The following is a 24,890-nucleotide window of genomic DNA, read 5'->3' on the forward strand; positions in this document are numbered from 1 at the left end:
GCCAGCGCTCTAAAAGATAACTGCCACAAATGTTTCCTTTTCGACTCCCAGCGTTTATAGTTGCCTGGGGCCCAAAGTAGACAAAAAATGCAGTCCCAAGCCAGCTGTAGTTTCTCAGGAAAGCTATACATTAAGGCCGTGTAGTCCACTATTTTATTGCCCTGTAGGACTAAAAATGGGAAATCATTTCTGCTAGAAATAGGAATTCCCAGATGCCAGCAGGACTCAGCATGCACTTCCAGCCTGGAAAGAAACAAACACATAGCCGCAAGTTTATGTCTAAAAATGTTATTTTACACCACTGCAAGGATTATTATTGCTTCTCCTTAAGTCTGTGTAACTGCATTCATGGTAACAGAGGTACTAAAACCAGTCAGAGAAATACAAAAAACAAGTCCTAAAAACTTCTAGAAACCTCAAATACTTTTTTTCGTAGAAGGCGGCTATACACATAAGAAGTGATGCTGGGATAAGGAAGTATCTGTCAAGGATGGCCATCAGCGACAATTTTTTTTTCATAACATCATCTATCATGACAGCTGAAATTGTGAGTCCTTACCCTCTCCTGATTTGAAAACTAAAGTCATTGCTTTCCACCCATTCCCCAATGAAAATAAAAATGAAAGCACTCTTTACCTCTGCAAGGAAAAACAAATGCAAATTTTGTGAACAAGGGAACAGTGTAAAAAAAGGCTCTATAAAGCACAACGTTGCTCATAAGTCAGAGCAGGTTATTATGAGCCACATCTTTGGTAACACAGAGAAACTCTACTTAACTATGGGATAAAACAGTATGTATGAGTTCCATTGTGTCTCTGAGAACAGACATTCTTTCTATCACACACCACAGAAGTCTTCAAGGATCAAAAATGTTGGTCAATATACCTACATGTTTGCTTTATTAGCGTTACGGGAGATACTGGAAAATCTATACTTAGTACTGATGGTCAGAGTTGCACGGAGACTTCATATTTTGGAGAAAATGGCAAGAACAGCAAAAACGCACATTTCTCTTGGGCTCTCCCCTGCCTCTTCGTACAACCGCACTCTCAACTGAATCATGGTCATGCCCTGGCACTGCCTGCCCAGAGGAGAGCTGCAGACCTCCACACCATCCCTAACCTGCTTCATGGCACCACTTCCAATAAATATCCTGCAGCAGCAGCAAGGAGTTAATGTGTGTTCAAAGAAAAGAACTTCCTTGGCCATTACTGCAGCTCCTGGGTTTCCCTTTGCCAACTCATGCAAGCACAGGGGTCATCACTCCACCCTGGACCTCTTCACCAGGCACCAGTTTGTCTGCAAGAAGCACCACGGGAACAACACAGGGGAACACATACAAGGCAGGCATATTCCTAAAATGGCCACATCTTAATTTTGGATTATTTTAAAACCTGAGGCATGAAGTTACAGACATGTTCTAAAACATCATCAAGTATTTTATTACCTACAAGATTTTTTTCTCATGTGTTTTTTTGGTTTTTGACATTCCTGCTAACAACTGGTGCATCAACAACATTCTGCACAAATAGCGTTGCACATGGCAGTATGCAGACAGCTTTTCCTCTATTAGACTTCTATGTATCTAATATAACTGAACATCTTTGCCCTTGTGCTAGGCAGAAGACAGAATAAGATTTTCACTCTTTCTTCAGTTCCTCATTTTATATGCTTTTTTCTTTTCTACACTGCCACTTGTTACTGTTTTAGAAGAAATAATCTGTCTTTTCAATCCCTCTTCATACAAGTTTTTCCATGCCCTTAATCAGTCTTGCCACCTTTTCCTCACTCCCTCCATTTCTGCAGCATTCCTTTGGCAATGGAGTGACCAGCACTCACAGAAGCCTCAAGCATCGATTTATACTTAATTAACTTCTAAAGCCCTCAAACAAGCAAACAAAATTATTAGTCGACAGTGCCTGGAGAGCCATTGGGTTGACCCAGACCTTCAAAAAGAAGCTGAAATTTGGAACAGCTTGCTAGGCAACCCTTCTGTATGCTTCAACTTCACACGCGAGAGCTTTTCAGTGAGGTTAATTAGGAATTGCAGCTCTTTATTTCACTCTTGTGGGTGACAGTATATGGAATTTACATGCTCACATTCCCATTTTACTGTACATATTATTTCCCTAGAGTACAGAGGGAGATGCTGTATGACGTAATTTCACTATATAACATGAATTTACATTTGCAGATTGTTCTTGCTCCCAAAACTACATTCAGCTCCATCAGATTTCTCCTCCTATCTTACGTGGACAGCCAGCCACTGGCACGTTTCCCTGTGATCCACTGTAGCAAAACCTCTTCCAGCAAATCACACCATATCACTCCACACGAGGCATTTTTCTTTCCCAGGAAGCCAGGATGAACTCCAGTTGAGAAGTTGTAAAAAAGTAAAATCCAAGGGTTTTTTCCCCACGCTGTCAGAAAAGCAGGAGCATACCAAATTTTTCCTTTTCACCTTTCCCTTGTTCTTCTATTAATAGTTAGTGGGAAAGATCAGTATATCTCTGACGTGAACATTCTCTCCGATACATTTCTGAAGATTAGGGGGATGTTCAGACCAGCAGTACTAGAAAATGTGTAGGGTTGGTAGTTATAGCTCTACTGCAGCCCACTTCAAGCCATATACCTCTGCTGCTGTCAGACAGCATGACCAAGGAAAAGCCACCTCACCTGCATGAAATGCATATATCCCCAAGTTAGGTAACATCCAATGAGGGGAAAGGGAGTGATTTTAATCAGCCGAGGTAAGCATGTAAACCCAATATCAAAAGTGAGTTTTATCACAATCATGATGAGCTGTTCCCACTTTGGAGGGCAAGATCAGCCACTTCTGAGATCTCCCAGATGCTGCCAGAACATGGTTCTGCAAAGCAGCAGCAGTCGAATGTAGAAGGAAAAAGCAGGAATCACCAAGAAGCCTGCAACTATGTTTGCTAGACAGGAAAACAAAAAAAATAAGAACTGCACCAAAACTGAATAGGATTTTATCAGTCTGAAATATTAAGAATTTAACAAACTATTTCCCTGATCAAAATCTGTCCTTGTTCAGAATGCAGTCATCCCAAGCAAACATCAATAAAACACCACTCATTTGTCTTTGGCAAAAAGTCTAGAAACTGGTCAGCAAAGCTTAGAGAAAACCTCATGCATTTTCTCCTCTGGATAAGCTACCTACACTAAATTTCATTGTCTCCAATTCAAAAACTATTCTTTCCCACCCTCCTTCAAATTAATTTTGGTTCTTTGAAGGATTTAACTTCTAGAAGTGTCCTTTTACAGTCTCCCTTCTTCACTGTCTTGGTTTGGTTGTTTGGTAAGAATGCAAGTGACAAAAACTGGATCTGTGTGCTGAAAGCTGAGAACCTGAACTGGAATACGAAGAGCTGCAGGGGTGTCCCAGCTGACTTACACTGCAGTGACACACACTGGTGCCATGAGAGCTTAGAACCTGTAATAGCAAAAATCACAGTACAAAGAAGTCAGGTGAGTTCTCTCAGTCCTTTACCATACCTTGCTGGTGTGCATTAAACCACTCAAATTTTCTTCTACAGTTATTTAAACTGATAGAAAGCATTTAGATCTCTGTTGTGCATGTAAGCATATGAAAAAGAAAATATCCTGGATAGGAGGTCCTCATGCCTGGAGCAGCAGCTTTGTCCCTGTTGAGAGGAATGAAATGAGGCCTCTTGTCCAGTCAACGCAAATCACATCCTCAGCATCCAACTCTTTGTAGCTCTGCACACAGGCCATCCATGGGTCCCCCGGCCCTCATGTGTCATGCATGCTCTCAAGGCTGTTCGAGACAGCACCTCTCACTTGTGCCTTTGTGAAGACTGAAACAATTGAGCAGCATGACCCCAGGCGAGCTCCAGTCTGCTTTACCCAAACTTCTTCTCTTATAGTTTATACTACAATAAAACAAGTGAAAACATCACAGTCCACTCAGAATATTCAACTTTGTGACATCCCTGCAAGAGCTGGGATTTGAAGCCTATTTTGTTTACCTGTCCCACAAAACAGCCGAGTTTGTATGGGTTTACCAGTGTAAAACCTTAGGTGGCTGCGATCAGACTCAAATCCTTCACTAAGGCTAAGCACAAACACAGTGCAGGAAGGACAAAGACCTCTGAAGCTGAGATCTCACTGGCTTTGGGCAGGACGTGAACCTGCTCTGCCAGCACACTGCCAAGCACAACACATCTCTGCCTGCACGGAGAAGGAGAAAGGAAGCGATGCTGCCTCCCCCACTCCTCTCCCCCCTCACTGCCCACTGTGTGAGACCGGTGTGCAGGACGAACAGATGCACCCAGAAGAAAGCAGTAGGAAGAATGCTTTTTATGTACCTTACAGACTTCAGAGAGTAAAGTGAAACCTGTTCCTGTTCGCAGGCATCATGGTCCTACAAGAACTGACAAACATCGTCTACAACAGTTCTTTATGTACACACAATTAACTTCTACTCTCTTCTAGGAAACGTGACCCTGGTACAAGATTCATTCTGCAAATAAGAAAGCTTCCCAGCTAAAAACTTTAAAAAATGTATTTTTTTCTTCTAGTGCAGCACTCTGAAGGAATATGAAAGGCTCAGCAAGCCAGATAGCAGTGTTAGCTGCTGAGCGTTCAGAGAATATACAATAGAAGAATGTGTCAAATCTGAAACAGGATAACAGAGCTGCTCCAAAAGAAAAAGGAAAATCCTAAAACAGAAAAAAGGGCAGAAGTGTGTGGGAAAGACAGGCCTGATTATCCTCTACATTACATCAGAAAAAAAATGCCACTGAAGACAGTATAGTTATTCCAGAAAGAAATCAGGACACTTGAGATGATGTACTGCCTGGGACTGCAGATCAAATACTCTCCAGCCCATTAGGCAAGGCTGTGGTTATCTTTGGCTTCTTTATAACATACAGGCACTGGGACATAATCAATTTACCAGAGGGAGACAATCCATTGTACTTATCCAGAACCAGCCCACGCTCAGCTGGCAAACAGCCCGCAGCACGGCAGGGACGGGTGGAAGGGGCTCTGAAGCAGAAGCAGGATGCGCAGGAGCCAGATGCTTGGGAGCAGGATGCTCGGGAGCAGGAGCCCAGACCTTGGTGGTCCAGGACGGGGAGTTAGGGCAGATAAAGCAACAGTAATTCTCACCCTCTATAGCTGGGTGGCCACAGTCAAATTATTAAGAAAACTGTCTGGTGAATGAATATATGTCTTTTTCTTGGCCTGTGCTAACTGTGCTGAGAAACTGGGAGAAAGTTGGGTGGCTTGGCCTGAAATGGTGCCAGAGCCATTTGAACAATTTACCGGTTTAATTTACCAGGCGAGATGCAGCCTGCAAGTCCAGAGCACCTCCAGCACATTTTCTAAGAAATGCCTGTTTGGGTAGGGACTCTGGATTTCCCAGTAATTAAAAATGAGTCACTAACTGAATTTCCCCTCCTACTGTTTTTTTCTTAGCATTTTCTTACACCCTAAATACACAGAAATTATACTGCAAGATGCTTGGAGCACGTTTGTCCTTGTTCCACAAAACACCAAGCTCAAACACCATATTCTTTAGACAGGGAACAACAAAGTCACGTAAGAGGAAAGGGTCAACATCACCTTCTCTCTGTTACTCTGCACTAGTCCTATGCAGATAAACTGACAACTGATGGAAAAAGATGGTTTATATTACTCAAACCTAAACCCACATGGCACCTTCTCATCCAAACACTCCAGGAGTTGCATGTATACTCATTTTCCTTCCATACCTGCAAAAATCCTCTCTCTCCGCTGCTTGCTCTAATGTAAAGAGTGTTTGACTCAAAGTGTTGCTGCACTGCCACTGCTGCAGCAGCCCAGAACCTGGGCTGCGAAGGTAAAACCCTCTCTGGTCAGGGCAAGTCCATTTCTCCAACACTGAGTAATTTATAAAAGTTATTTTCTCAAATAGGAAAAGCTTGAGTGAGAGCCATTCGTAACAAGCCCAACACGCCTCCCTTGCACAGCCAGCGTGGTTCCCCCAGGGCTGCCCCACTGTGGGGCCGTGCGTGCTGGAGCAGTGGGCAGAGCAGGGGAAGGGGCGATGGGAGAGCACTGCTCCTCGCAGACAGACACAACAAGCTCAAATTCAGATTTCCTGAAGTGCCCTCTGAAATCTGTGCCATTGAGCTTCGGCATTTATGGGCATTTCTCATTAAGCAGTATTTTGAAATTGATTTTAAATGCTAGGGGTTTGTTATTTATACCCCGATTTATCAAACGGGCATGTTTGATACATTTCTGCTGATTTATAAATTCATACAGTATTTTGAAATGCTATTTTGAACATTACTACCATTTAACTCAATTTTATGGCTACCACAGGAAGCAAGGTTAGGGAATTACATAGTCCACTGCACCACAGGAATTGTGGATTGTTCTGAACACTAATCAGATAAAAAACAGATTAAAAGTTAAATCCATATTTGTACACCTCCTGTTTTGCCTCATTCTGCTTTGGACATCTACTGTCTGACTTCAATGAAGTGTTTAAACATAAGGTAAACTCTTTTCTAATCACCTTAAAACACTCCCCCCTTCTTTATCCTCTCCCATTATTGCTATGCATGACTATTGTGTAGAATATATGTTTTGTATATCGTGAAAACTGTCTCACCCTAAATTACAGTGGTTTATGTAACAACATTACACACAATGTATTTGCAGGTTCCTGAGAATTTATTTTAAGACAAAATTCTAATTAAAGATAGAGAAAATTGTTCACATAATACACAATAAGCAGCCTTAAATGGACAAGAACTCTTCTAATACATATACCTCCCCATGTATGTTTTATTACAGACAATTACAGTTTGCCCTGGTGTTTTACATGGTCACATGAGATAATCTTTTTTTTTTCCCTTTTAATAAGGACACAGGAAAAGAAAAGATTAAAAATGCGTTATGTCCTTTGTTTTCCCAGAAGAAAACACAAGCAAGCCCTTCGTAGCATTCAGCCTTAAGGCAAGATTTTCAACTATCCAAAATGCTTACTAAATGTATTCCTTACTGAAAAGCTTACTAAATACTCATGTACTGAATACACTTCGTCCTCAGTGGTATCTTTTTTGCTTAACTGTAGTGAGGGTCCTTGAAAATGAAGCTTTACATAGATAGGAGGTAATACTTTTTGGTACTGATTATCCCCAGTTTACCAGTTTTCTTTGGTCCCAACCCTGATGTTAATTGGAATATTACCGAGAACTTGACAAAAAAGAGCAATTTTTTTTTCTTTTTTCTTTCCATTTCACTTAGTTCACAAAATACCATTTTCTAATGAGTTTATATACAGTATTATTATAACATTAAGGTGTAATACTGTAATAACAAGTTTGCTTATGAAAGTCAGTCTAGAGTGTAAAATATGAAGTCGTATTAAAGGTAACGAATTATCTGTATTTAAACACACAAACTAGGCATGATGGTTAAGTAGAGAGTATGTTTCCAGTGGATTCTTTCAATTCGAGCCTTTTAAAATATTTGCAGCAAAATATTTAATGTAATTGTCATAAATAGTGTTCTTAACATCTCTAATAAAAAATACCAGCAGGATCAAATCTATAAAAGCACAGAGAAGTTCTCAGTGGCTTTGAATTCAGAAGGATCATGTAATTAATAAGACTGCATTTGACAAAGGCATATATAATTTATATATAATATAATACATGTAATAATGTAGAATTTACATATAATTTACAATTATATGCCTGCCAAATCAAGTTATTTGAACAATTTTTTTAAAACAGTTGATGATGTAATCCAGCTGCACTGACAGTGCACAGCTCATGTAACCTTGAATACTTCAGGCAGTTTAAGAAGGAACTTCACTGTAAATTGTTTGGTCTTTGCCCCTTCACTTTTTAAAGAAAGTTCTTTTGGCTGAGATGAGGGAATATTAAAAAGAACATTATTGACATAAAATATTAAAAGGCAGGCTTTCTGAATGCAGCTTCAGTGCATTTTAACTTTTGCCTTTAAATTCCGTTATGGGCAACATTTTGCAGAGCATTATCAGTGATGCAGAAGACCATGCTCATAGGAAAGTTCTGCAGAGCAAAGTATAAAATATGCTGATGATTTAACATCTTGCACAACCCAGCATTCCCTGCACAGGGGTCAAAAGCCAGGGTTCAGCTGGACTCTCAAATACATCACCCTGAATCAAACAGAGCATCCCTAAATAGTAGCAGTCACTAACATACACTCATTACATTAATAAATTGCTCGCTAATGGGAGTAGTGACAAGTACGATGTGCACTTAGTGGCCCTGTTTGCAGCCCGCCCCTGATGTCTGAATGCCCGTTTTTCTCTGGGTTATGTTCTAAAGGCTTCAAAGTGCATGAAGAAAATCTGCTCAGTGTTGTGAAATAAATCAAAGAGCGTCTGCTGAAAATTCCTAAAACGCTTCTGCCCTAATCTCCTGGACCAGAGAGTGGGCTTGCAGAATGCTAAACTTGCTTTTCAAAGAAGATCAAAGCAACACGAGCAACAATTAAAAACACGGGTGCAGGTGCGCGCATGCGCAGGGGCACCGCGGAGGCAGTAAGAACCTCTTTTTAGTCATCCCTGAATGCTAACGCTGACTTATCTAATCATTACACATGTGATTTGAAAGGACAGGAGATGTGTTTAAAAGGTGCACAAAAACTGTCCACCTTTATGTATAAAATGTGTTTTATGCACGTGCAACATTTTATGAGATACGCTATTTCCATTAATTTTGAAGAGCTCCTTAGCTGATGTCTAATTAAACTAGCCTGTAATTTTGTTGTTTACTCAAAGATAAATGAAGTTGCAATTGTGTACCTATCCCTCCTAGTGTTACTTAGTCTTTCAATAAGGTTTAGTCTCCCAGACCTTACTTTAACACTCTGAAGGCCAGCTGCTTGCCGTACCAGCCCCATGAAGAACCAGATACATCTTCAGGAGGTATTGGGCCATTTGGCAGCTTACCAGGGGCACCGCAGAGATTTTATTTGCCTGCTTCAACTTTTAAATGGTATTGGTTGTCCTGCCTAAAACTGGTCACTTCTACATGCATTTACACAAGAAGTACTTGTGTTAGTAGGTAAGTGTGCTCACACAAGAACTGCTCCTGCTAGCAGGTGAGCGCCCGAGGGAGAGTGAGGTTGCATGACAAGTGTCACACCGCCGGTGTGTGTGTGTGGGGGCAGACTTAGCAGCCAGCCTGCTGTTTCTTTGAGAATATGGTTTGTCTGTTTCCCCCTTCCCAAAATGAGAAGGGGGGGGGGGTGGGGGTGGGAAAAAACTCTTCAAAGTTCACAGGATGAGTGAGGAAGGAGTAGAAGCCCAAATGAACTCTCCTGGCTGAACTGGGTTAGGATGAAAAATCCTTCTGCTAAATGTTGAAAATTTAGGTCAGTCTTGTTTATGTGAAGATATAAACCACTGACATTTTGAGAAGCATGTGAATCAAAGTGGTATTTCAGTGCTCTCTCTGATTCACACTGGGCGACCAGGCCCTTTTATACCAACCAATTTCTTCCCCTTCAAATTAAAAAAAAAAAGAATTGTCACTTAAGCTGTAAACAGCAACATATTGGGAGTATGGTGCTTTAAAGTCTAGTGGCAGCAGCTGCTGAAATATTTCATATTTTTAAAATACACTGAGCTAACTGAGCAGATACTTGGGAAATATTTAACAGAAGAGAACAAAGCAGGTACAATTTTGAAAGCTATCTGCTTTTTTCTTCCCCCCGTATTAATACTGATTACATTATTTCCCTATGAGAATCAGAGAAGATGAGGAAAAAGATAATTGATGCTTTTCTGAGACCTAATTCATGTTATCCAAAACATGCATCACACCAGATATCCATTACATTTAACACAGCGCAACATTAAGGCGATTTTGACGATGCGAATAGGGTTCAATCCTATTTCTCTTCAAATCCATGTGAATAGTTTATTATATACAGAACCAGGCTCAGTGATTCATTTTGATAAAACGCTACTTAGCATCATCAAAACTGCCCGAGTATTTTGTCTGCCTATACTGGGGCCTCCTACTGCTGCCATTGAAACAAATGGCAAAATTCCCATTTACTTCCACGGGAGGAGAGCCAAGCCCTTAGAAACCTTTGTATTTAAGGAAAAACATTTTTCCTCCCACTCCTGACTGCAGTTCCCCTGAAAAACCAATGGAAATGTTTAAGAAGTCAGGCGGTTAGGACTGGGCCCAAAGGTCAGAAACAAAGAATATTAATACAGTCTTGCTATTGAAAAACTGAGCAGCATCCCTGAAGCGTTGTTGTTGTTTTTAAACAGAAAATGTCACTCTCAGATCTAACGAGGAAGATTTTAAAATATATATAAATCTGGCAAGAAGAAATGAAGCACACATTTCATTTAGTGTCTGGATTACAGATTCTTATTAAACAAACCAGAGCTCATTATAAAATCAATATCAACTTAACCACTATACTCCCAGGAGAAATGGCAAAAAAGGTCACTCCAAGAAATTCAAACAATTTTCCTGCTGGAAGGGCACGATTTTAATTACAGATACTATTAATTAGAGCTGTCAGTAGGAAGATTGTCCTGTTAATTATCACAAATTCAGTTTCAAGTGTGATTTTGGAACCTGGAGGGCTTTTTTTTAAAATTAAGAATTCTCGTATTCATGTTTCACGGAAGAAAAAGACTACCTAGCGCTTGTGGTTTAAATAAGCCAACAGCGAGTTCCCTGTTAAAACCAAACAAAAATATTTACGGCCACAGTCTATTTGGCCAACAAAACTGATTTGACAAACTGCTGTTTTGTTCACATTTTATCCTGGGGGACTCTCCTTTTTTTCGCTGAAAATGCTCTTGCTCTCGCTCTCTCTTGCTTTGGAAGCCATTAAATTTAAAGATCTAAACTAATTTAAAGATTTTTTTTAAGTAAACATTCCATATAAGCTGAAAACCAAAACCATTCCTGAAGATACTAATTGGTACAGAAACATTCGTATTTATCTTTCTGTACTAAAATCTCCCTGGACCCAGCCTGTGGAGACATACTTAATATATTACATCTTTAACATGTAAGAGGTACAGGCAGACCCAAACTTTGGGAGGAAGCATGAGTTTATTCCCGTATGACTCCCAGCTGCCAATTTGAATCTATCTCAGCTCCAGAATACAGAAGGGCCATAATGTCTGATCCTAAGCAGAACAAGAAGGTGAAATAAAACTTGACAAAAGAGTGCCATTAGCGAGACCCTACGAGTGCACAGCAGACATGGATAGTACAGCAACAATATTTATGCATTTCTGAATTCTTTTTCCTGGTCTCATTCCAAATATTTTGGGATAACAGAGGAAGGTTGTGTGGTATATGACCATAACACACGAATTACCACACCAATAACACACCACAAAATAAGTGCCACGATCTAAAACAAACTTCAGGGAGACGCAGAGTGTCTCTCCACCCAATACTCTTGAAAGAGAAAGCCTGAGGTTTCTGATTTATTTCAGGAAACCTGAGTGCAGTCCTCCCGTATTACTGGGTACACATCTGCTACCATTGTTCTCTCAGAACCAGTCCTGGTTTACCTCCCCATCTATCAGCATTAGATTTCATTTTATCTGAATAATGGCAGAAGGTGGCAACAGATCAGGTCAAAGGCTCTTTTCATATCAGACCCCGAAGAAGTCGATTACTCAAAAAGAGAGACATCTTCAGATAACCGTGCAATCCATTCCTCATAAATGGTAAAGATTTTTCGTTATTAATAGTGGCAGGGGTGACAGATTATGGATATTAATGTTATTTTTCAGAGAATTTCAATGGCAAGGGCTTTTTTTTTTTTAATGTTTCTAATTAAGCACGAATTTACAGCAACTCCCAGAATAGCCAAGATTAATACCCAGCAGTAAAAAGCTGCTACAGTGAATCGGCGGGAACATGAATGGAGCCGGGGGGGGGGGGGAGGGGGGGAGGGCAGCGTCGGAAACAAACCCACCCCCTCGCCTCCCGATAGGAGAAGGGTCCCCCCGGGCTCTGCCGGGCACCCCGGGGGGGCAGGGCCGGAGGAGGAAAGCTTGGTGCTTACCTGATAAGCAGCGGGGGCGTCGGAGCCGGCGTCGGCCCCCAGGGCCGAGAGCTTCTCTTTCAGCCGGCGGCGGGCGCGGTGGCGGAGGCAGTAGGCGACCCCCGACGCCGCCAGGACCCCGGCGATGCAGGCGAGGGAGAGGAGGGTGAGGAGGAGGAATTTGGCGGACTCTGCCTCTTCCCCGCGCTGCGGGAGCGGCGGGACGTTGCTTTTCTGCAGGGAAGGAGAGAGAGGCAGCGCCTGAGTTGCGTGGTCGCGGAGCAGCGCGGAGGAAGGGGAGCCCGTCGGGGGAAGACACCCGGCAGCGCTAACTTTCAGCCAAGGATGGAGGCGAAGGGGCGGGCAGGGACAGCACTGCTGGCATGCCCCCCTCCATCCCCTCCTCTCCCTGCGGTTTGCGTTTAACTACCGAGAGGCGGAGGCGGGCGCGCTCGCTGCGCGCAAACACCGCGGTGCGCCCCGCAGCTCCGCGCACCCCCCGCCGCCCCGCCGGACCGCGGTCAGGGCCAGGGGCTGCGACGGGGGCAGCCAGGGAAAATCCCATTTTTTTTTTCCTTGGAGTGAAAAATAAAACAAGGAACGACGGAGAGAGGAAAAAAAAAAAAAGTAGGTGGCGGTCCTTCCTTTTGTCTGTTGTAGAAGGAAAAGGATAAAAAAAAGCGCGATAGTTCCAAACTCCTCCAGATTACTATTATTTTTGCAGCAATAGGAGAGAATCCTTCTAGTGCATTTCACTTGTCTCCATGTGCTAAAAAGTTGTACAATAATTTCCCCTCATTAGCTTCATTATAAGCTATATTAGCAACAATTAAAAACGCAACATGAAAATGAAAAGACCAGGCGCGCAAATTGCAGCAAGACTCATTTGGCCTGCATTCCCCCTTTCACAATTACCAGGGAAATGAATTGAAAAGCACGCCCCTGCCTCAGTCCTGGTTGCTACAAGATGAGAACAATTAGCAAACTCCTTTCCACCACCTAATTTCGCGTGGTAACAAAATGGATTTTTCCCCATGAATGCCTAGCCGGCCTATTCATTATCTCTCCTCTATTAGTAATTTTCTGCTCCGTATTCAGCTAGCCAGCTCTTAATTTCCTCCTGTCTTGCAGTGTACACAGTGGCTCTTATGTCAGGCCCGGTCCATTTTTATCTTGTAATCATAAAGGCCACCAAAGCAATTATCGCTGGTCTTGACTGTAAAAGCTTGTCATTAATTAGCCTCCTCGCCTTCAGTGCTGCGGATTAGCCGGGGCTGAGGCCGAGTTAATGGAAATGCAGGTTCAGTAAAACTCCCGGATTTTCTTGCCTGGATGCGCCGAGCAGAAGAGGAGGAGGAGGAGGGAGGAGGAGGAGGAGGGAGGAGGAGGATTGCCTTGCCGGGTTTGTAAACCCTGGGCGGCGGGGGGCGGGCGCAGGGCTCGCCCAGGCCAGGCATGTGCCACCGCCTCCGCGCCCGCGCAACCACCGCCGCTCCCGCCAGACCCGCCGCCTCCCCCCTTCCCTCCCCTAAACCGCAGCCGGCCCCTCCTCCAAATCCCAACAGCCACCAGGAGGACAGGGCTGCCAGTCCCCCCCCGCCCGCCCCGGCCCCGGGGGGCTCCGAGGCCGCCTCCCCGCGCCCCCCCCTCCCCTCCACCCCCCCCCCCCCGAGCCGGGCACCTGCCCCGGCCGCCCCTGGGGGAGCGCGGCCGCGGCCCGCCCCGCTGCCCGCCCTGCGCCCCGGGCAGGGGAAGGGAGGGTTTGCGAAGGAGACCCGCGAGGGGCAGCACCGACGGCAGCCGCCGCCTGCTCGCAGCTCCCGCCGCCTCGGCCCTGGGGGCCCGGGGGGGTGGGGGGTAAGGGGCTGCTGCGCTCTGCCATTAGCATCTCCGTGAAAGGCCGCCGTCCCCTCGGGGCCAGAGGTCGCAATCTGCATCTAAATAGGCAGCTCCCGCGAAAGTGCCGGCGCCCCCTCCCCGAGCGCTGCGCCCCGGGACGTTAATCCCCCTCTCCGCGGTGCTGGGCCTCCCATCAGCGAGGCCGGGACAAGCCGCGCCCCGCCCCCCCCTCCCCCCCTCCCCCGGCCGGGACCCCCCGCGGACCGGCCCCGCTCCCCGGGCGGCTCGGGCCGCCCCCCCGCCGTCCCCGGACCCCGGGTGGGCACAGGGGCAGCGCCGCCGCCGGGGAGGCAGGGGCTGGCGGGCGGTTTCGGGCGCTGCTCCTGAATCTCTTGATTCTCGGCTTTCGCAACGCCGGTTTTAAACGCTTTTCTTTCTCCGGTTGCCGCGAGAAAGGGCCGCGCAAGCACCCGGGGAAAGGGCTACACGGGAGAAACGATGAGGACGATGGGAGCAAAGTGCTGTCAAATGCCCCGAGTAAAAGCGGGGGAGAGAAAGAGCGCGCTGGCCTTTCTCCCCGTGTAGTTACAGTGGTTTTAGGTGTCGCTTCCAACTTCGCCAGGCAGTTTTCCCCGCGGAGCCGGAGCTGCCCTTAAGAGAAGTGCTCGCCGAGACACCCCCCACGTCCCCAGCGCGCGGCTGCACCCGAGGACGCGACACCCAGGGAAGAGTTAGAAACCTTCCGTGGGGTGTTTAGCATTGCTTACTGTTCGGTAAGCATCTTCCGTGGGGAGCCGGTGTAGCCGTGTCCCTAGCGATGGGCTTCAGGCAGGCGAGGGCTTGCAGAAGCTCTACACGCGTCTGGGGGGGAACGGGACCAGCCCTGCCCCGACCCTCCGCGCCCGCAAAGGGGGTGGTGGCCCCGCGGGAGGGAAGGGGCCACGGGGCGAAGGGGCCCGGCCGCTGCCCGCCGCTCTCCGCCTGCGCCGCCGCCCGGCCGTGCCCGCCCCGTCGAGGCGGCTGATAGGGAAGGGAGAGGGGCTCCGCCGCGGGGCCGCCGGCCCTTCACCCCGCTCCTCCCCATCCCCCCCCCCCCCCCCCCCTTCACGGGGAGCGCCTCCGGAGCCGCTCCGGTCGGGGTCCCCTCTCCCCTCCCTGCCTCCGGGGGGGTTGGTGCTTAGGGCCACCTCGGCCAGCCCCCACGCCGCCCCCGGGAAACACCGTGGCATCGGCGACTGCTGCCAGCTGCGCCTCCCCGCAGAAACCGCCGAGTAAAGCCGACGGCGAAGTCCCGCCGCCCGGCTCTGGCTCCGCGTCCCGCACCGGCGGTGCTCCCGGGCCCTGGGCTGGGGACACCCGGCGCCGCAGAGAGCAGCGGGACCCGGCCCCCCCGGGCGTGTCCCCTCAGGGGACCTTTAGGAAACAGCCCCCACTGCCCCCAACTCAGCTGGAGAAACCCGCTGCCCTTTCATCCTGCTTGATGTCTGACCGAACATCATATTATGAAACGGGTAAAAATTAATCCAACGAGTTAGTTACCAGCTCCCTCCCTCTTCCCCCCCACCTCCTCCAGCCAGGAGCACAGATTCCCCCGCCTCGCTTAAATCCCTGATTCTTCCCTGCAATAAGGCCCCAGCCTGAAACGAAGCCCAGGGTTAATTAGAGGCGTCCTGTCAGACTTGACTTGAAATTGAAAGAAAAATGTTTAAATATTTATGAATTTGACATTTACAGGCGGATGTCTTTTAAAGCAGAACACCTCTGCCTGTGCTGGTTGGGGCTGCCATGGTGCGTGTGCCTGGGGTGGAAGGGGAACAATAGCTGTTGCATAACAAGAAAAACAAATCACCTTCCCTCCCCCCCCCCCCCCCCCCCAGCTTAACAAATAAATAGACCCCATAAATTACACATAATTAATTATTAAACTCAGCTACATGTAACTATGCATTTTTTAAACTTTACGTAACTGAATATATTGACATTCCTCTGAATGATTTTCTCCTTGGAAAATTGTGTAGTATCACAGAGTCCCAGTGAAGGAAAAACAACTTATTCCTAAATGGATAGCTTAGGAAGTGACTCTAAATACAGAGGCTTTGGAGATGTTCAGCCAGTCTTTACTAGCTTTGAAACGGCCCGGCCTGAGCTTAAATGGAGAAGGCAAAGATTTACCCTGTCTCAGAACAACATCACACCTACCACTTACACTCAACAGTGTTTGCTTGAAGTACAACGCTTCTGTGAGGGTTTGTGGTTGGTTGTTTTTATTTAAGAGGGAAGAAAAAATGCTTAGGATCTGATCTCATGTAGGCTTTCCTGGTCCCCTGACAGAATGTGTTTTATATACACCCAAAAGTGAGTCAGTAACTAGAGCAGCCATAGCGCTGGAGTCACAAATCACTGTTCTAATCAAAGAGCAGCGTCCTGTTCCGCGGTGTCATCCCATGATGCAGCAGAACAGCCGACATTTCAAACGAATTCCAGGCAAATGTCAGTAAATATTTAATGTACGCTTTCATGTAAATAAGTTCTCACACCTATGTTGGAAGTGTGGGAGAAAGTCTTTGTAAGAGCAGAGAGGAGCTCCCCATGCAGTGATGTGAAAGCTCACCTTCCAGATGCCTCAGCAGAATTACACTTCATTATTTTCTTTAGGACACGGGGCCTGATTCTGGTCCTTGCTGAGGCAAAACTCTAGCTGAAGTTGATGTTTTGTTTTGCTTCATAAATTAAAAAAGATATTCCTGAGTTAGAACCCAGTTTGCCAGTTAACTGTAGCCGACCTCTCTTCCAGTTTGCAAAGGAAAAATCACTACAATTCATTTTAAACCAACTTGACACTGTAATTTTTTTGCAATTCTTGCATGCCTTGATTTTTACATTTATACTACACAGATTTGTCTCTAAGCAATAATAAAAAAATGCAGATTTCTTAGTAAACATGGGCAAAAAGAGGAACTTCGGAATATGATTTGTTTCAAAATATTAGAATGTTAAAAAACTCAAGAGGTGCTATTTTTAATTTGGAATTCACTATAGAATCTAATAAATGAGGGAAGTGAGGCGGAAATAATCATGTATTAATTCTGTGCATTACAAAATCTTTTCAGAAGCTATTATCAGAGCAAGAGGCATTGTGGTTTGGATTCAGGGTGGGAGAAATCCTTTGTGCAACTGAAAGCTATTGTTCCTCTGTGCAGATGAAATTGTACTTGCAAATCTGCCATTCAAGGAGGGAAAAAAAGTGCCTAGGCAGAAGAAAAGAATTCTACAAGAAAATCATTATTCTTAAAAATAAACTTCACTAAAAGAAGTTTTAGTTCATTGGGGGATTTTTTTAAGAGGATCCTTTGCTAATAGTCTCAGCCAGTGACATTAAAACAAACCATAAAGGATATGTGTATTATTTCCTTAACAGAAAACATGAAGAGAGAGGTGTGTGGGTGTGTAAGGAGATAGATATATATACAATATGTATTCATATATACATACACACACATCTGTGTATGTCTGCTCGCTTAGATAAATCAAAACTTCAATTCACTTCTAGTCATTTCCCTCTTTAAGGTTTTCTGAGACACAGGTTGAGATACACTGCGCTCGTTAAGTTTTGATAGGTTACTAGAAAACCAGAGAAACGCTTTACATCAGGAGGAGTCTGGCTGCCCTAATCTGTCCCCGGGAAGCCTACAGATAAGATTTTTTGTTTCCTTTAGTAAAATAAGAAAGCAAACACAAGGGAAAGCAGCATCTCCCTTGGTTTTGATTCCTCCTTTTCTTCCCCTGCTTTGCGCTCCCAGTCAGTTTAGGCTGGGGCAGCAGGGCCTGGGGATGTTCACCTTCAGAGCATATAATGTTCCTTGCGTTCACCACGAGCTGCATGGTCCGGGCTACTTGTTGGTGTTTTAAGGTACTATCTTTACAGTTAATAGGAGATTTCTGGGGCTGCTATCCTCTGCCTCCCTCTTCCCCCCTCCGCCCCGGAAAGCTCGCCTGATGCCAGGATCACTTTCAGCAGATGTCAGTTCATCACCTGAAATGAGGTCAATTTAACGCTTTTACTCGGGAGGATGAAATCGGATGGGAAGGTACTTTTTGCTTCTTTTAGGGGTCGGAAAGATTAGACAAATCGACAAACACAAAAGGCAGATGGATTTCTGGGAACTGCAGCTTATTCAAATCACTGAGAAAGGTCACTGCAAGAGCCACAGATCTATTCATCTGTAGGGGTACAATGATCTTTCCGCAACCTTCAACACCACAAAGCACTCTGGAGCGTCTCTATACCTTTTAGTGGGATTAATACCACAAACAATGACTGAATACAATCAAGAATTCAGTGAGTTCAAAGATCCCTTGATCAATGGTAGATATTTTCTTCTGGCTTCCTAAAGGCAAACAGAAGTGAAGTTTCTGGTTAGAGTTACAAGAAATTATAGCTATTATCCTGAATCCCACTACAAGGAGATGCTGAAATGCCAAAATATTCAAGAACCCCGAAGAAGTTTGTGACGTGGAAGGAATGAGGCGGCAAAAGAGGAAATTTAAAGAGCTTCAAGATCTTCCTGAAGATCTGGGGGTTTTTTAAGTCAGCATTTAGTTAAAGAGTACAGCAGAGGCACAAAAGCCTACATACAGCATCACTGAGACGCTGCAGGGATAACACACGACTCGGGAAACCGGACAGCCACATCCATGCCTGTGGAGGAGGTAGGTGAGAGCCGGCGATGGAGGAGCATGGCCCGTCCTGCCCGAAGCTGTGCAGCGCACCTCTGGGGTGGCAGCAAGAAGAGAAGGGCGCAGAGACACCACGGTGAGAAACTTCCATTCCCATCTCTAAGGACTCGGGAGCAATTTGGGGAAAGCAGCAGAACGGGAGCACCAGGAAGCCGGTTTCCTCCTCAGCCCAGGCTTTGTAAGCCAGAGTGAAACAGCTGAACAGAGGGACTCAGCAGGTCCAAGTCACAAAGTGTCAGCACCGAGCCAAGAGGACAGTCAGCGATAGCCGAGCTTAATCAAGTATCTCCAGCAAGCAAGAGAAACACAGGCCGTAGTGCCAGCGCTGATCTAATGCTGATGCTGAAGGCACATAATTTCGGGATTAGATAAAGCGCCCTCAAAACCCAGCGCCAACGAGCGAGCCGTCTCTCGGTAGCACGCCGGCAGAGCCGGAGGCCCCGCCGGCCGAGCAGGGAGCGGGACCGCCGGGGGACGCGGCTCCGGCGGCCGCCTCGGCGCTCCCGCCGCGGGGGGGCCCGTCCTGCGGGCACCAAGCCATGAGCGGGCCGAGGGGGGCGGGGGGGGCACGTCCTCGCCCCGCCGGGCCCGCTGCCCCCTCCCGCCCCGCTCCAGTTTGACGGCCCCGCGCCCAGGGGCACCGCTCGGCCGGGGCCGCCCGGGGCTTTCGGAGCGGCGGGGCCGGGAGGTGGCGAAGTGCCGCTCCCGCCGCCCCGCCCGCCGCTCGCGCTGCTTCGCGGAGACGCGGCCCGGCCTCGACCGACGGGGCGGGCGGCGGCGGCTGCCCCCCATCCCGCTCGCTCCTCCCGCCCCACGCCGCGCACACGCCAGCCCCGGCCGGGCCGCCTCGAAACGCGGCGCTCCCCCCGCAACCCGCTCCTCCGCCGCATTTACCTGCTGCCATGGCGCCGCAGCCGGCCTGCCGGGCCGGGCTCCTCCCGGGGAGGGCTCGGCGCACCTCGGCGGGCTCTAGCAATCCTCCTCCGGTGCCAAAACTTCCCCCTCTCCCCCCCCCCTCCCCTTCCCTCCCCAGCGGAGACAAAGGCGGCGGCGGGCACAAGCGCTCCCGGCAGCCCGCGGCGCAGCCCGGCCCGGCCCGGCGGGGCGGGGGGAGCCGGCGGCCCCGGGCGGTCCCCGCGGGGCGCGGGCGCGGGCGGAGGATGCCGGCGCGCCCCGGCGCTGCCCTCCTTATATCGGGCCGCTGGCAGCCCCTGCCGGCTGCCGCACATGGCCCATCCACCGGTTGCTATAGCGATGCCTCCCCTCCACATGTTGCTGGCAGCAATTGGCTAAGGAGGTCTGGGCTGGCGAGAAACCCTTCGCCGGAGTGAGGCGGTGAATGGACACGGGCTGTGTCACTCATTTGGAAAAGCTGTTTGGGGTTTTCTGTTGTGGATGGGGGGGGGGGGGGGGGGTGTTGGATTTTTTTTTTTGTTATTTTTTTTTACGCGCTCATCCCCATCTTTTTTTCTTTTCCTTTTATTTATTTTTTTTTTGGTGTCACTCTTGCAAGATGGAAGCGCAGGGTAGAACAATGACGGAAAGCCAAAAATAAAATCAAACAAGGACAGCAAGGAAAACCTAAAGATCATTTGCATGACAATACAGCAAAGAAGCCCTCAACGTTCCTTCCTGAAAAAATCTCCCTCCATAAAAAAAACCCCACCACACAGTGCTAAGCAAAGGAGGTTCAAACTTTCCACCCTCCCGTCCTGGTTCTCCAAATAACACACGAAATCAGGAAGAAGCGGTGTGCTGCCACGGGACAGTGGCGGAGCCCGGTTAAATAAATCACGGCAGGGACTGCTAAGAGCGGGTGCAGTGCCGGTGCGGGCGAGCGGGGCCGTGCTGTGCCCGGCGCTGCGCAACCCTAACTCCCAGTTAAAGCCGCTTTTCCACGCAGGTGCCCGGAGCAGCGCCGACCCTTATAACGAAACGGACCCCGCACCCTTCCCCGTCTCCCCCAAATTACAGCACGCCGCCGATAAACACGCTGCGGGGGCACCCCCGAAGCATCTGCCCGCGGAGAGCCCCGGCTGCGGGAGCGGGACAAGAGCAAACGGGAAGCGAGGGGGGGTTGACGGGTGCAGGTGACAGGTCCTTGGGAGGCCCCTTCAGACACCCCCCCCCCCCGAAGTGCCCTCCCGCTTCCTATTCCCCATTGTTTCCCGTTGCCACTATGTCTGGGGATGGCAGGCAGAGCAGAGCCGTCCCTCCTCTGTCCGGGGGGTGAGGCACCCCCCCGCTCCCCTTCCCCTTCCCCTCAGCAGCCCCCACTGGCCGCCGCCGCTGTGCCCCAGCTTCCCCCGGCTCGGGCGGCAGCAGCCCCTGCGCACCCACCCTGGGCAGACAAAACCCTCCTGAGCCGAGAGAGCCGCAAATCAGGGAGGGGGGGGGAACTGCTGCCCCGCGAAGGGACACCCCCCGCCCCCCGCCCGGTCCCCAGCCGTGGGGCGGCCCCGGCGGCGGCGGGACGGTGCGGAGGGGGCGCCGTGCGGGGGGTGGGATGGGATGGGATGGGATGGGATGGACGGGGAGGGCCGGGCCGCCCCCTACCCCACACCCTCGCTGCACCGGCAGCCGTCGGGGGCACGGCCCGCTGCAGCCCGCCCGGCCCCGGCTCGGGCTTTGCCTTCCCGGCGGGAGCGGACGACTCGGGCTCCCCGCGGCTGTCCCGGTGATACTGCAACAACTCCATGTAGCTTCGCCTTTTTTTCCCTCTCCGCCCCCCCCCCTCCGGACAGTGTTGATCCTCCCAGCGCCCCTCTGCAGCCGGCGCCCCAGTGAGCGCACGGGCCTGCCCGGGAAGCCGGGGGAGGGCGAGGGCAGCATGTGTCCCCCAAAGCATCCCCCGCCCCAGAGCGACACTTCACTTAAACCTGTAGGACAGCACCAAAGGTGTCACCACCATCCGCTGTACAGGGGCGTTCTGCCATGTCAGAAAGCGCAGAGGAGTTGTGCCATAGGCTCCCCCCCCAACCATTTCAGAGTGAGGAAGATGCTGTTTACATCAACACCATTTTTGACAATAAGGTCTCCAGGGAGAAGAGGGACTCCTCATGCTCCCACCTGGCTTCTGCTCGTGGAAAATCCTTCACGGTCCCACAGATTAACACAAACTTGGTTTCTCCAAACGTTTAAACAGCTACATTTTTAGTGCACCGTATCAACTTAATACTTTGTCAGTCTGTCAGCCTGATAGCACCCTTCTTCGTCTGATATTATCCTGCCCCGGTAAGAGCCATAGCATACATAATTTGCTCACTAACCTGTATTACTTAAATTGAAAGATAAATGAACCCGCCAAGAGATTTCATTAAAAGACACGTGTGTCTGCATATTGATCCTTCTAATGAACTGTCTGAAACTGATAAATACTTCCATTAGCTTTGTAGTTTGTATTTCTTATTTACAAATATATTCATTATAATTTCCTGAGCAAATACTGCATCTTTTCAGAACTGTCAGATGATGAACGGGTTGAGCACGAAATTGACTGGCCAAGTGACATGAGACAGCAAAGTACTATTTAAAATACATATTTTTTTAACAGTGAAATTTTGAGTAATTTGTAGTGAAATTTAAAAAACTTTTCATTTTTATGTACTTTTCATTACTTTAATCATTGCTACATACAACCTTTGAAGGGATGGCAAATATCTGTGAGGCTTATGTCACACAGATGAAATTATTGAAACACAGATTATTTAATGTGCTGTTCATTAAAAACATAGGATGTGTTGCCAGATGGAAGAAATAATTTTCAATAGTTTACTACTTTAAAACTTAAAACCTGTTTTTAAAGTTTGCATAGTACTGTCACAGCCCTTATTTGTAAATCAACTTACTGGTACTTGCTAAAATGTCATTTTCAATTTAGTAACTCACATATAGGTGATCTAAATACATTTTCTCATATGATTTAGTGCATTTGTAAATGGGAAAACAAAAAAATCTTGCCATGAGCAACATTTCATCATAGCATTTCTAGAAAGTTTCATGTCTTTTTCTTGGAAAATATTTGAAATCGAAAGTAAAATGACTTTGAGACAGTTTCTGTGGTTTTAGCGCATCTAAAATACCAGTATTTTGAAGATTCACATTAACATTCATCCAAATTCAAGAGCTGTATTTGAACTACACTTAAACTCAAAATATCGTGAATCTTGCCATTTCAATGAGAATGACGCTGAAACATAGTTCCAGTTTGCACAGAACAAAACTCTGTCTGGACTCCCCTAAAAAAAACCTGGGTGCTGAAAACCACAGTGACCTTTTTGCCTTGATTTCTGACTACAGATCTGTCTGCAATTTTAAGTTTAGTCACTTCTTTCTACAAATGCATGCACAATGTATAGCATGAAATAGATTTTCATTCTTTTAAAGGATGTATGCTAAAGCTAAAACACCATTTAATCTCATTTGTTGTTTTGCTTAAAAGTTTTATCTAACATCCTTTAGAACCTTCCTCCTTAAATACAAAGCCAAGTATGTTGCAGAGGATTTTCCCTCAAATTTTCTGCCCGTGATGATCTTAAGATCAAAGTTGAATTTCCTTCAGTCCTATGAACAAAAAGTCATTTCCAAATATTCACTTCCTATATACATTTTTTCAAAGTACCTTAACTTTAGGAATACATGTATTAAGAAAGAGACAGAGCCCCCATGTCTTGAAATCACCACGCCTTTCTTATAAATAAAACCAATACCTAGGAACATAATTTGAAAATGGGCTTAGCAGTATTTGAACCACTAGACTCCACTGAGTTTTATGTCTTATCTTATGCTCATCTGCAAACATCAACACCAGACACTTTCTACTTCCAAGTAAATTCTAGAGCTCTTAGCTTTATTAAGAAAATGATTTCATTCTGGCTAAGATTTGAATCTAATTAATCTGTCTTGCATTTTAAAAATGATAACTAAATTCAAGCTGCATACTATTCTTCAGAGACAGCTTAAAATATTAATTAAGTAAAGAGTGCATTTTCCATTTATTTTAATTACATTAATACAGTTTCAATAAATAAAATAGTTCTATGCTTCATCAAATCAAACAAACTCGAATGCAGATTTTTCTAGTGATTAGTTCTCTGTTCACATTGTCCCTTTTGACTGTTTATTTTTAAACAGGAAAGAGATGCAGAAATATTTGGGGGTTCCCATTAGTGAAATGAGGTCCAGCTGTCTGAAAAGGTCAGCTCAGCCTTCTAGGATGCTGATCTAGCCCTGTAAAATTGACATTCTGATAATGTATTGCTTATAAAGATAATCAGTGATATAAAACTGGATGCCTTTATAGCCATTTTTAAACAAATGAAGATTTGCTTTTATTACATTTTCCCAGGTGAGTTCAAAAAACCTACTAGATCACTCTGATCCACTTGCCTGTGATGCTTACTGATCCACAGACAAAATATTACAAGACAACGGGATGAACTGTGTTTTTAATATTCAATTTAATTAAAGCTGACATGTTCTAGATTTGCAGGTGAGCCTCTTTCTTGGGATAAACCACCGGACAAGACAGAGGCGGTCTTGTTAGTAGCTGCGTCAAAAAAAAGTGTCATTCTACCTAATTCAGTAATAATTCTATCCTTCAAGTATTAGAGCATCAGCTGAGGGAAAACTAAATATTGAAGAAAAAGTTTCAAAATGCCTCCGGAGTCACAGCAGGTGTTTTTAAACATGTCCTTTATACATTTCAGAACAGTTTGAGTCTCTTTGCAATTTAGGGCCCAATCCTGCCCACCTCAATCTGAGAAATTAATTGTACATCAACAGAACTAATCAGAATAGCAACCAGAACACAACAGTAAACGTTTTCAGAGTCAGGCTGTATGTAAATCAGTATGTCACAAAAAATACTTGCAATATTGAAACCTTAATTGCATTGTGATTAGGTTTATATTAACAGACTATAGATAAAAATATTAATTTAAGTTTTAACATGAGACTAAATACTGTTATTATGAAAGCCTGATTACAAGGCTTCTATAAAAATGCCAACTCAAAACCTGTTTAATGGCAAAAAATTATAAGAAATGCATGATTTTACACTGTGATCTTGTTATAACAAAACGTGGCTATCATTGAAATGCTGAACTTATTTTACGCATCAGTACTGTACGTGCCAAGAATTCAGAGAACTGTTATCAGTTTTCTCTACTGTAATATCAGCAGATTAGTTTTGTTAAAGTGCTATTTTAATATCGTCGTGAAAAGGGTATTTATTTCTTCTTTCT

The 24,890-nt window shown here is 46.4% G+C and overlaps 1 protein-coding gene across 2 annotated transcripts in view; it reads right to left on the bottom strand.

Annotated features, from left to right (window-relative positions):
- The window catches only part of PTPRN2 (protein tyrosine phosphatase receptor type N2), a 683,390-nt gene that overhangs the window by 95,535 nt on the left and 562,965 nt on the right, over window positions 1-24,890 (bottom strand). Inside the window, exon 13 of one of the 2 annotated variants that reach the window (XM_074831706.1) lies at window positions 12,091-12,303. The exons of the other annotated variant lie outside the window; for it this stretch is intronic. Coding sequence (XP_074687807.1) covers window positions 12,091-12,303 — 213 coding nt within the window. The remainder of the gene's footprint in view (window positions 1-12,090; window positions 12,304-24,890) is intronic. 2 annotated transcript variants of the gene reach the window in all.

This window comes from Strix aluco, chromosome 1 (genome assembly GCF_031877795.1).
Source record: "Strix aluco isolate bStrAlu1 chromosome 1, bStrAlu1.hap1, whole genome shotgun sequence".
NCBI lineage: Eukaryota > Metazoa > Chordata > Aves > Strigiformes > Strigidae > Strix > Strix aluco.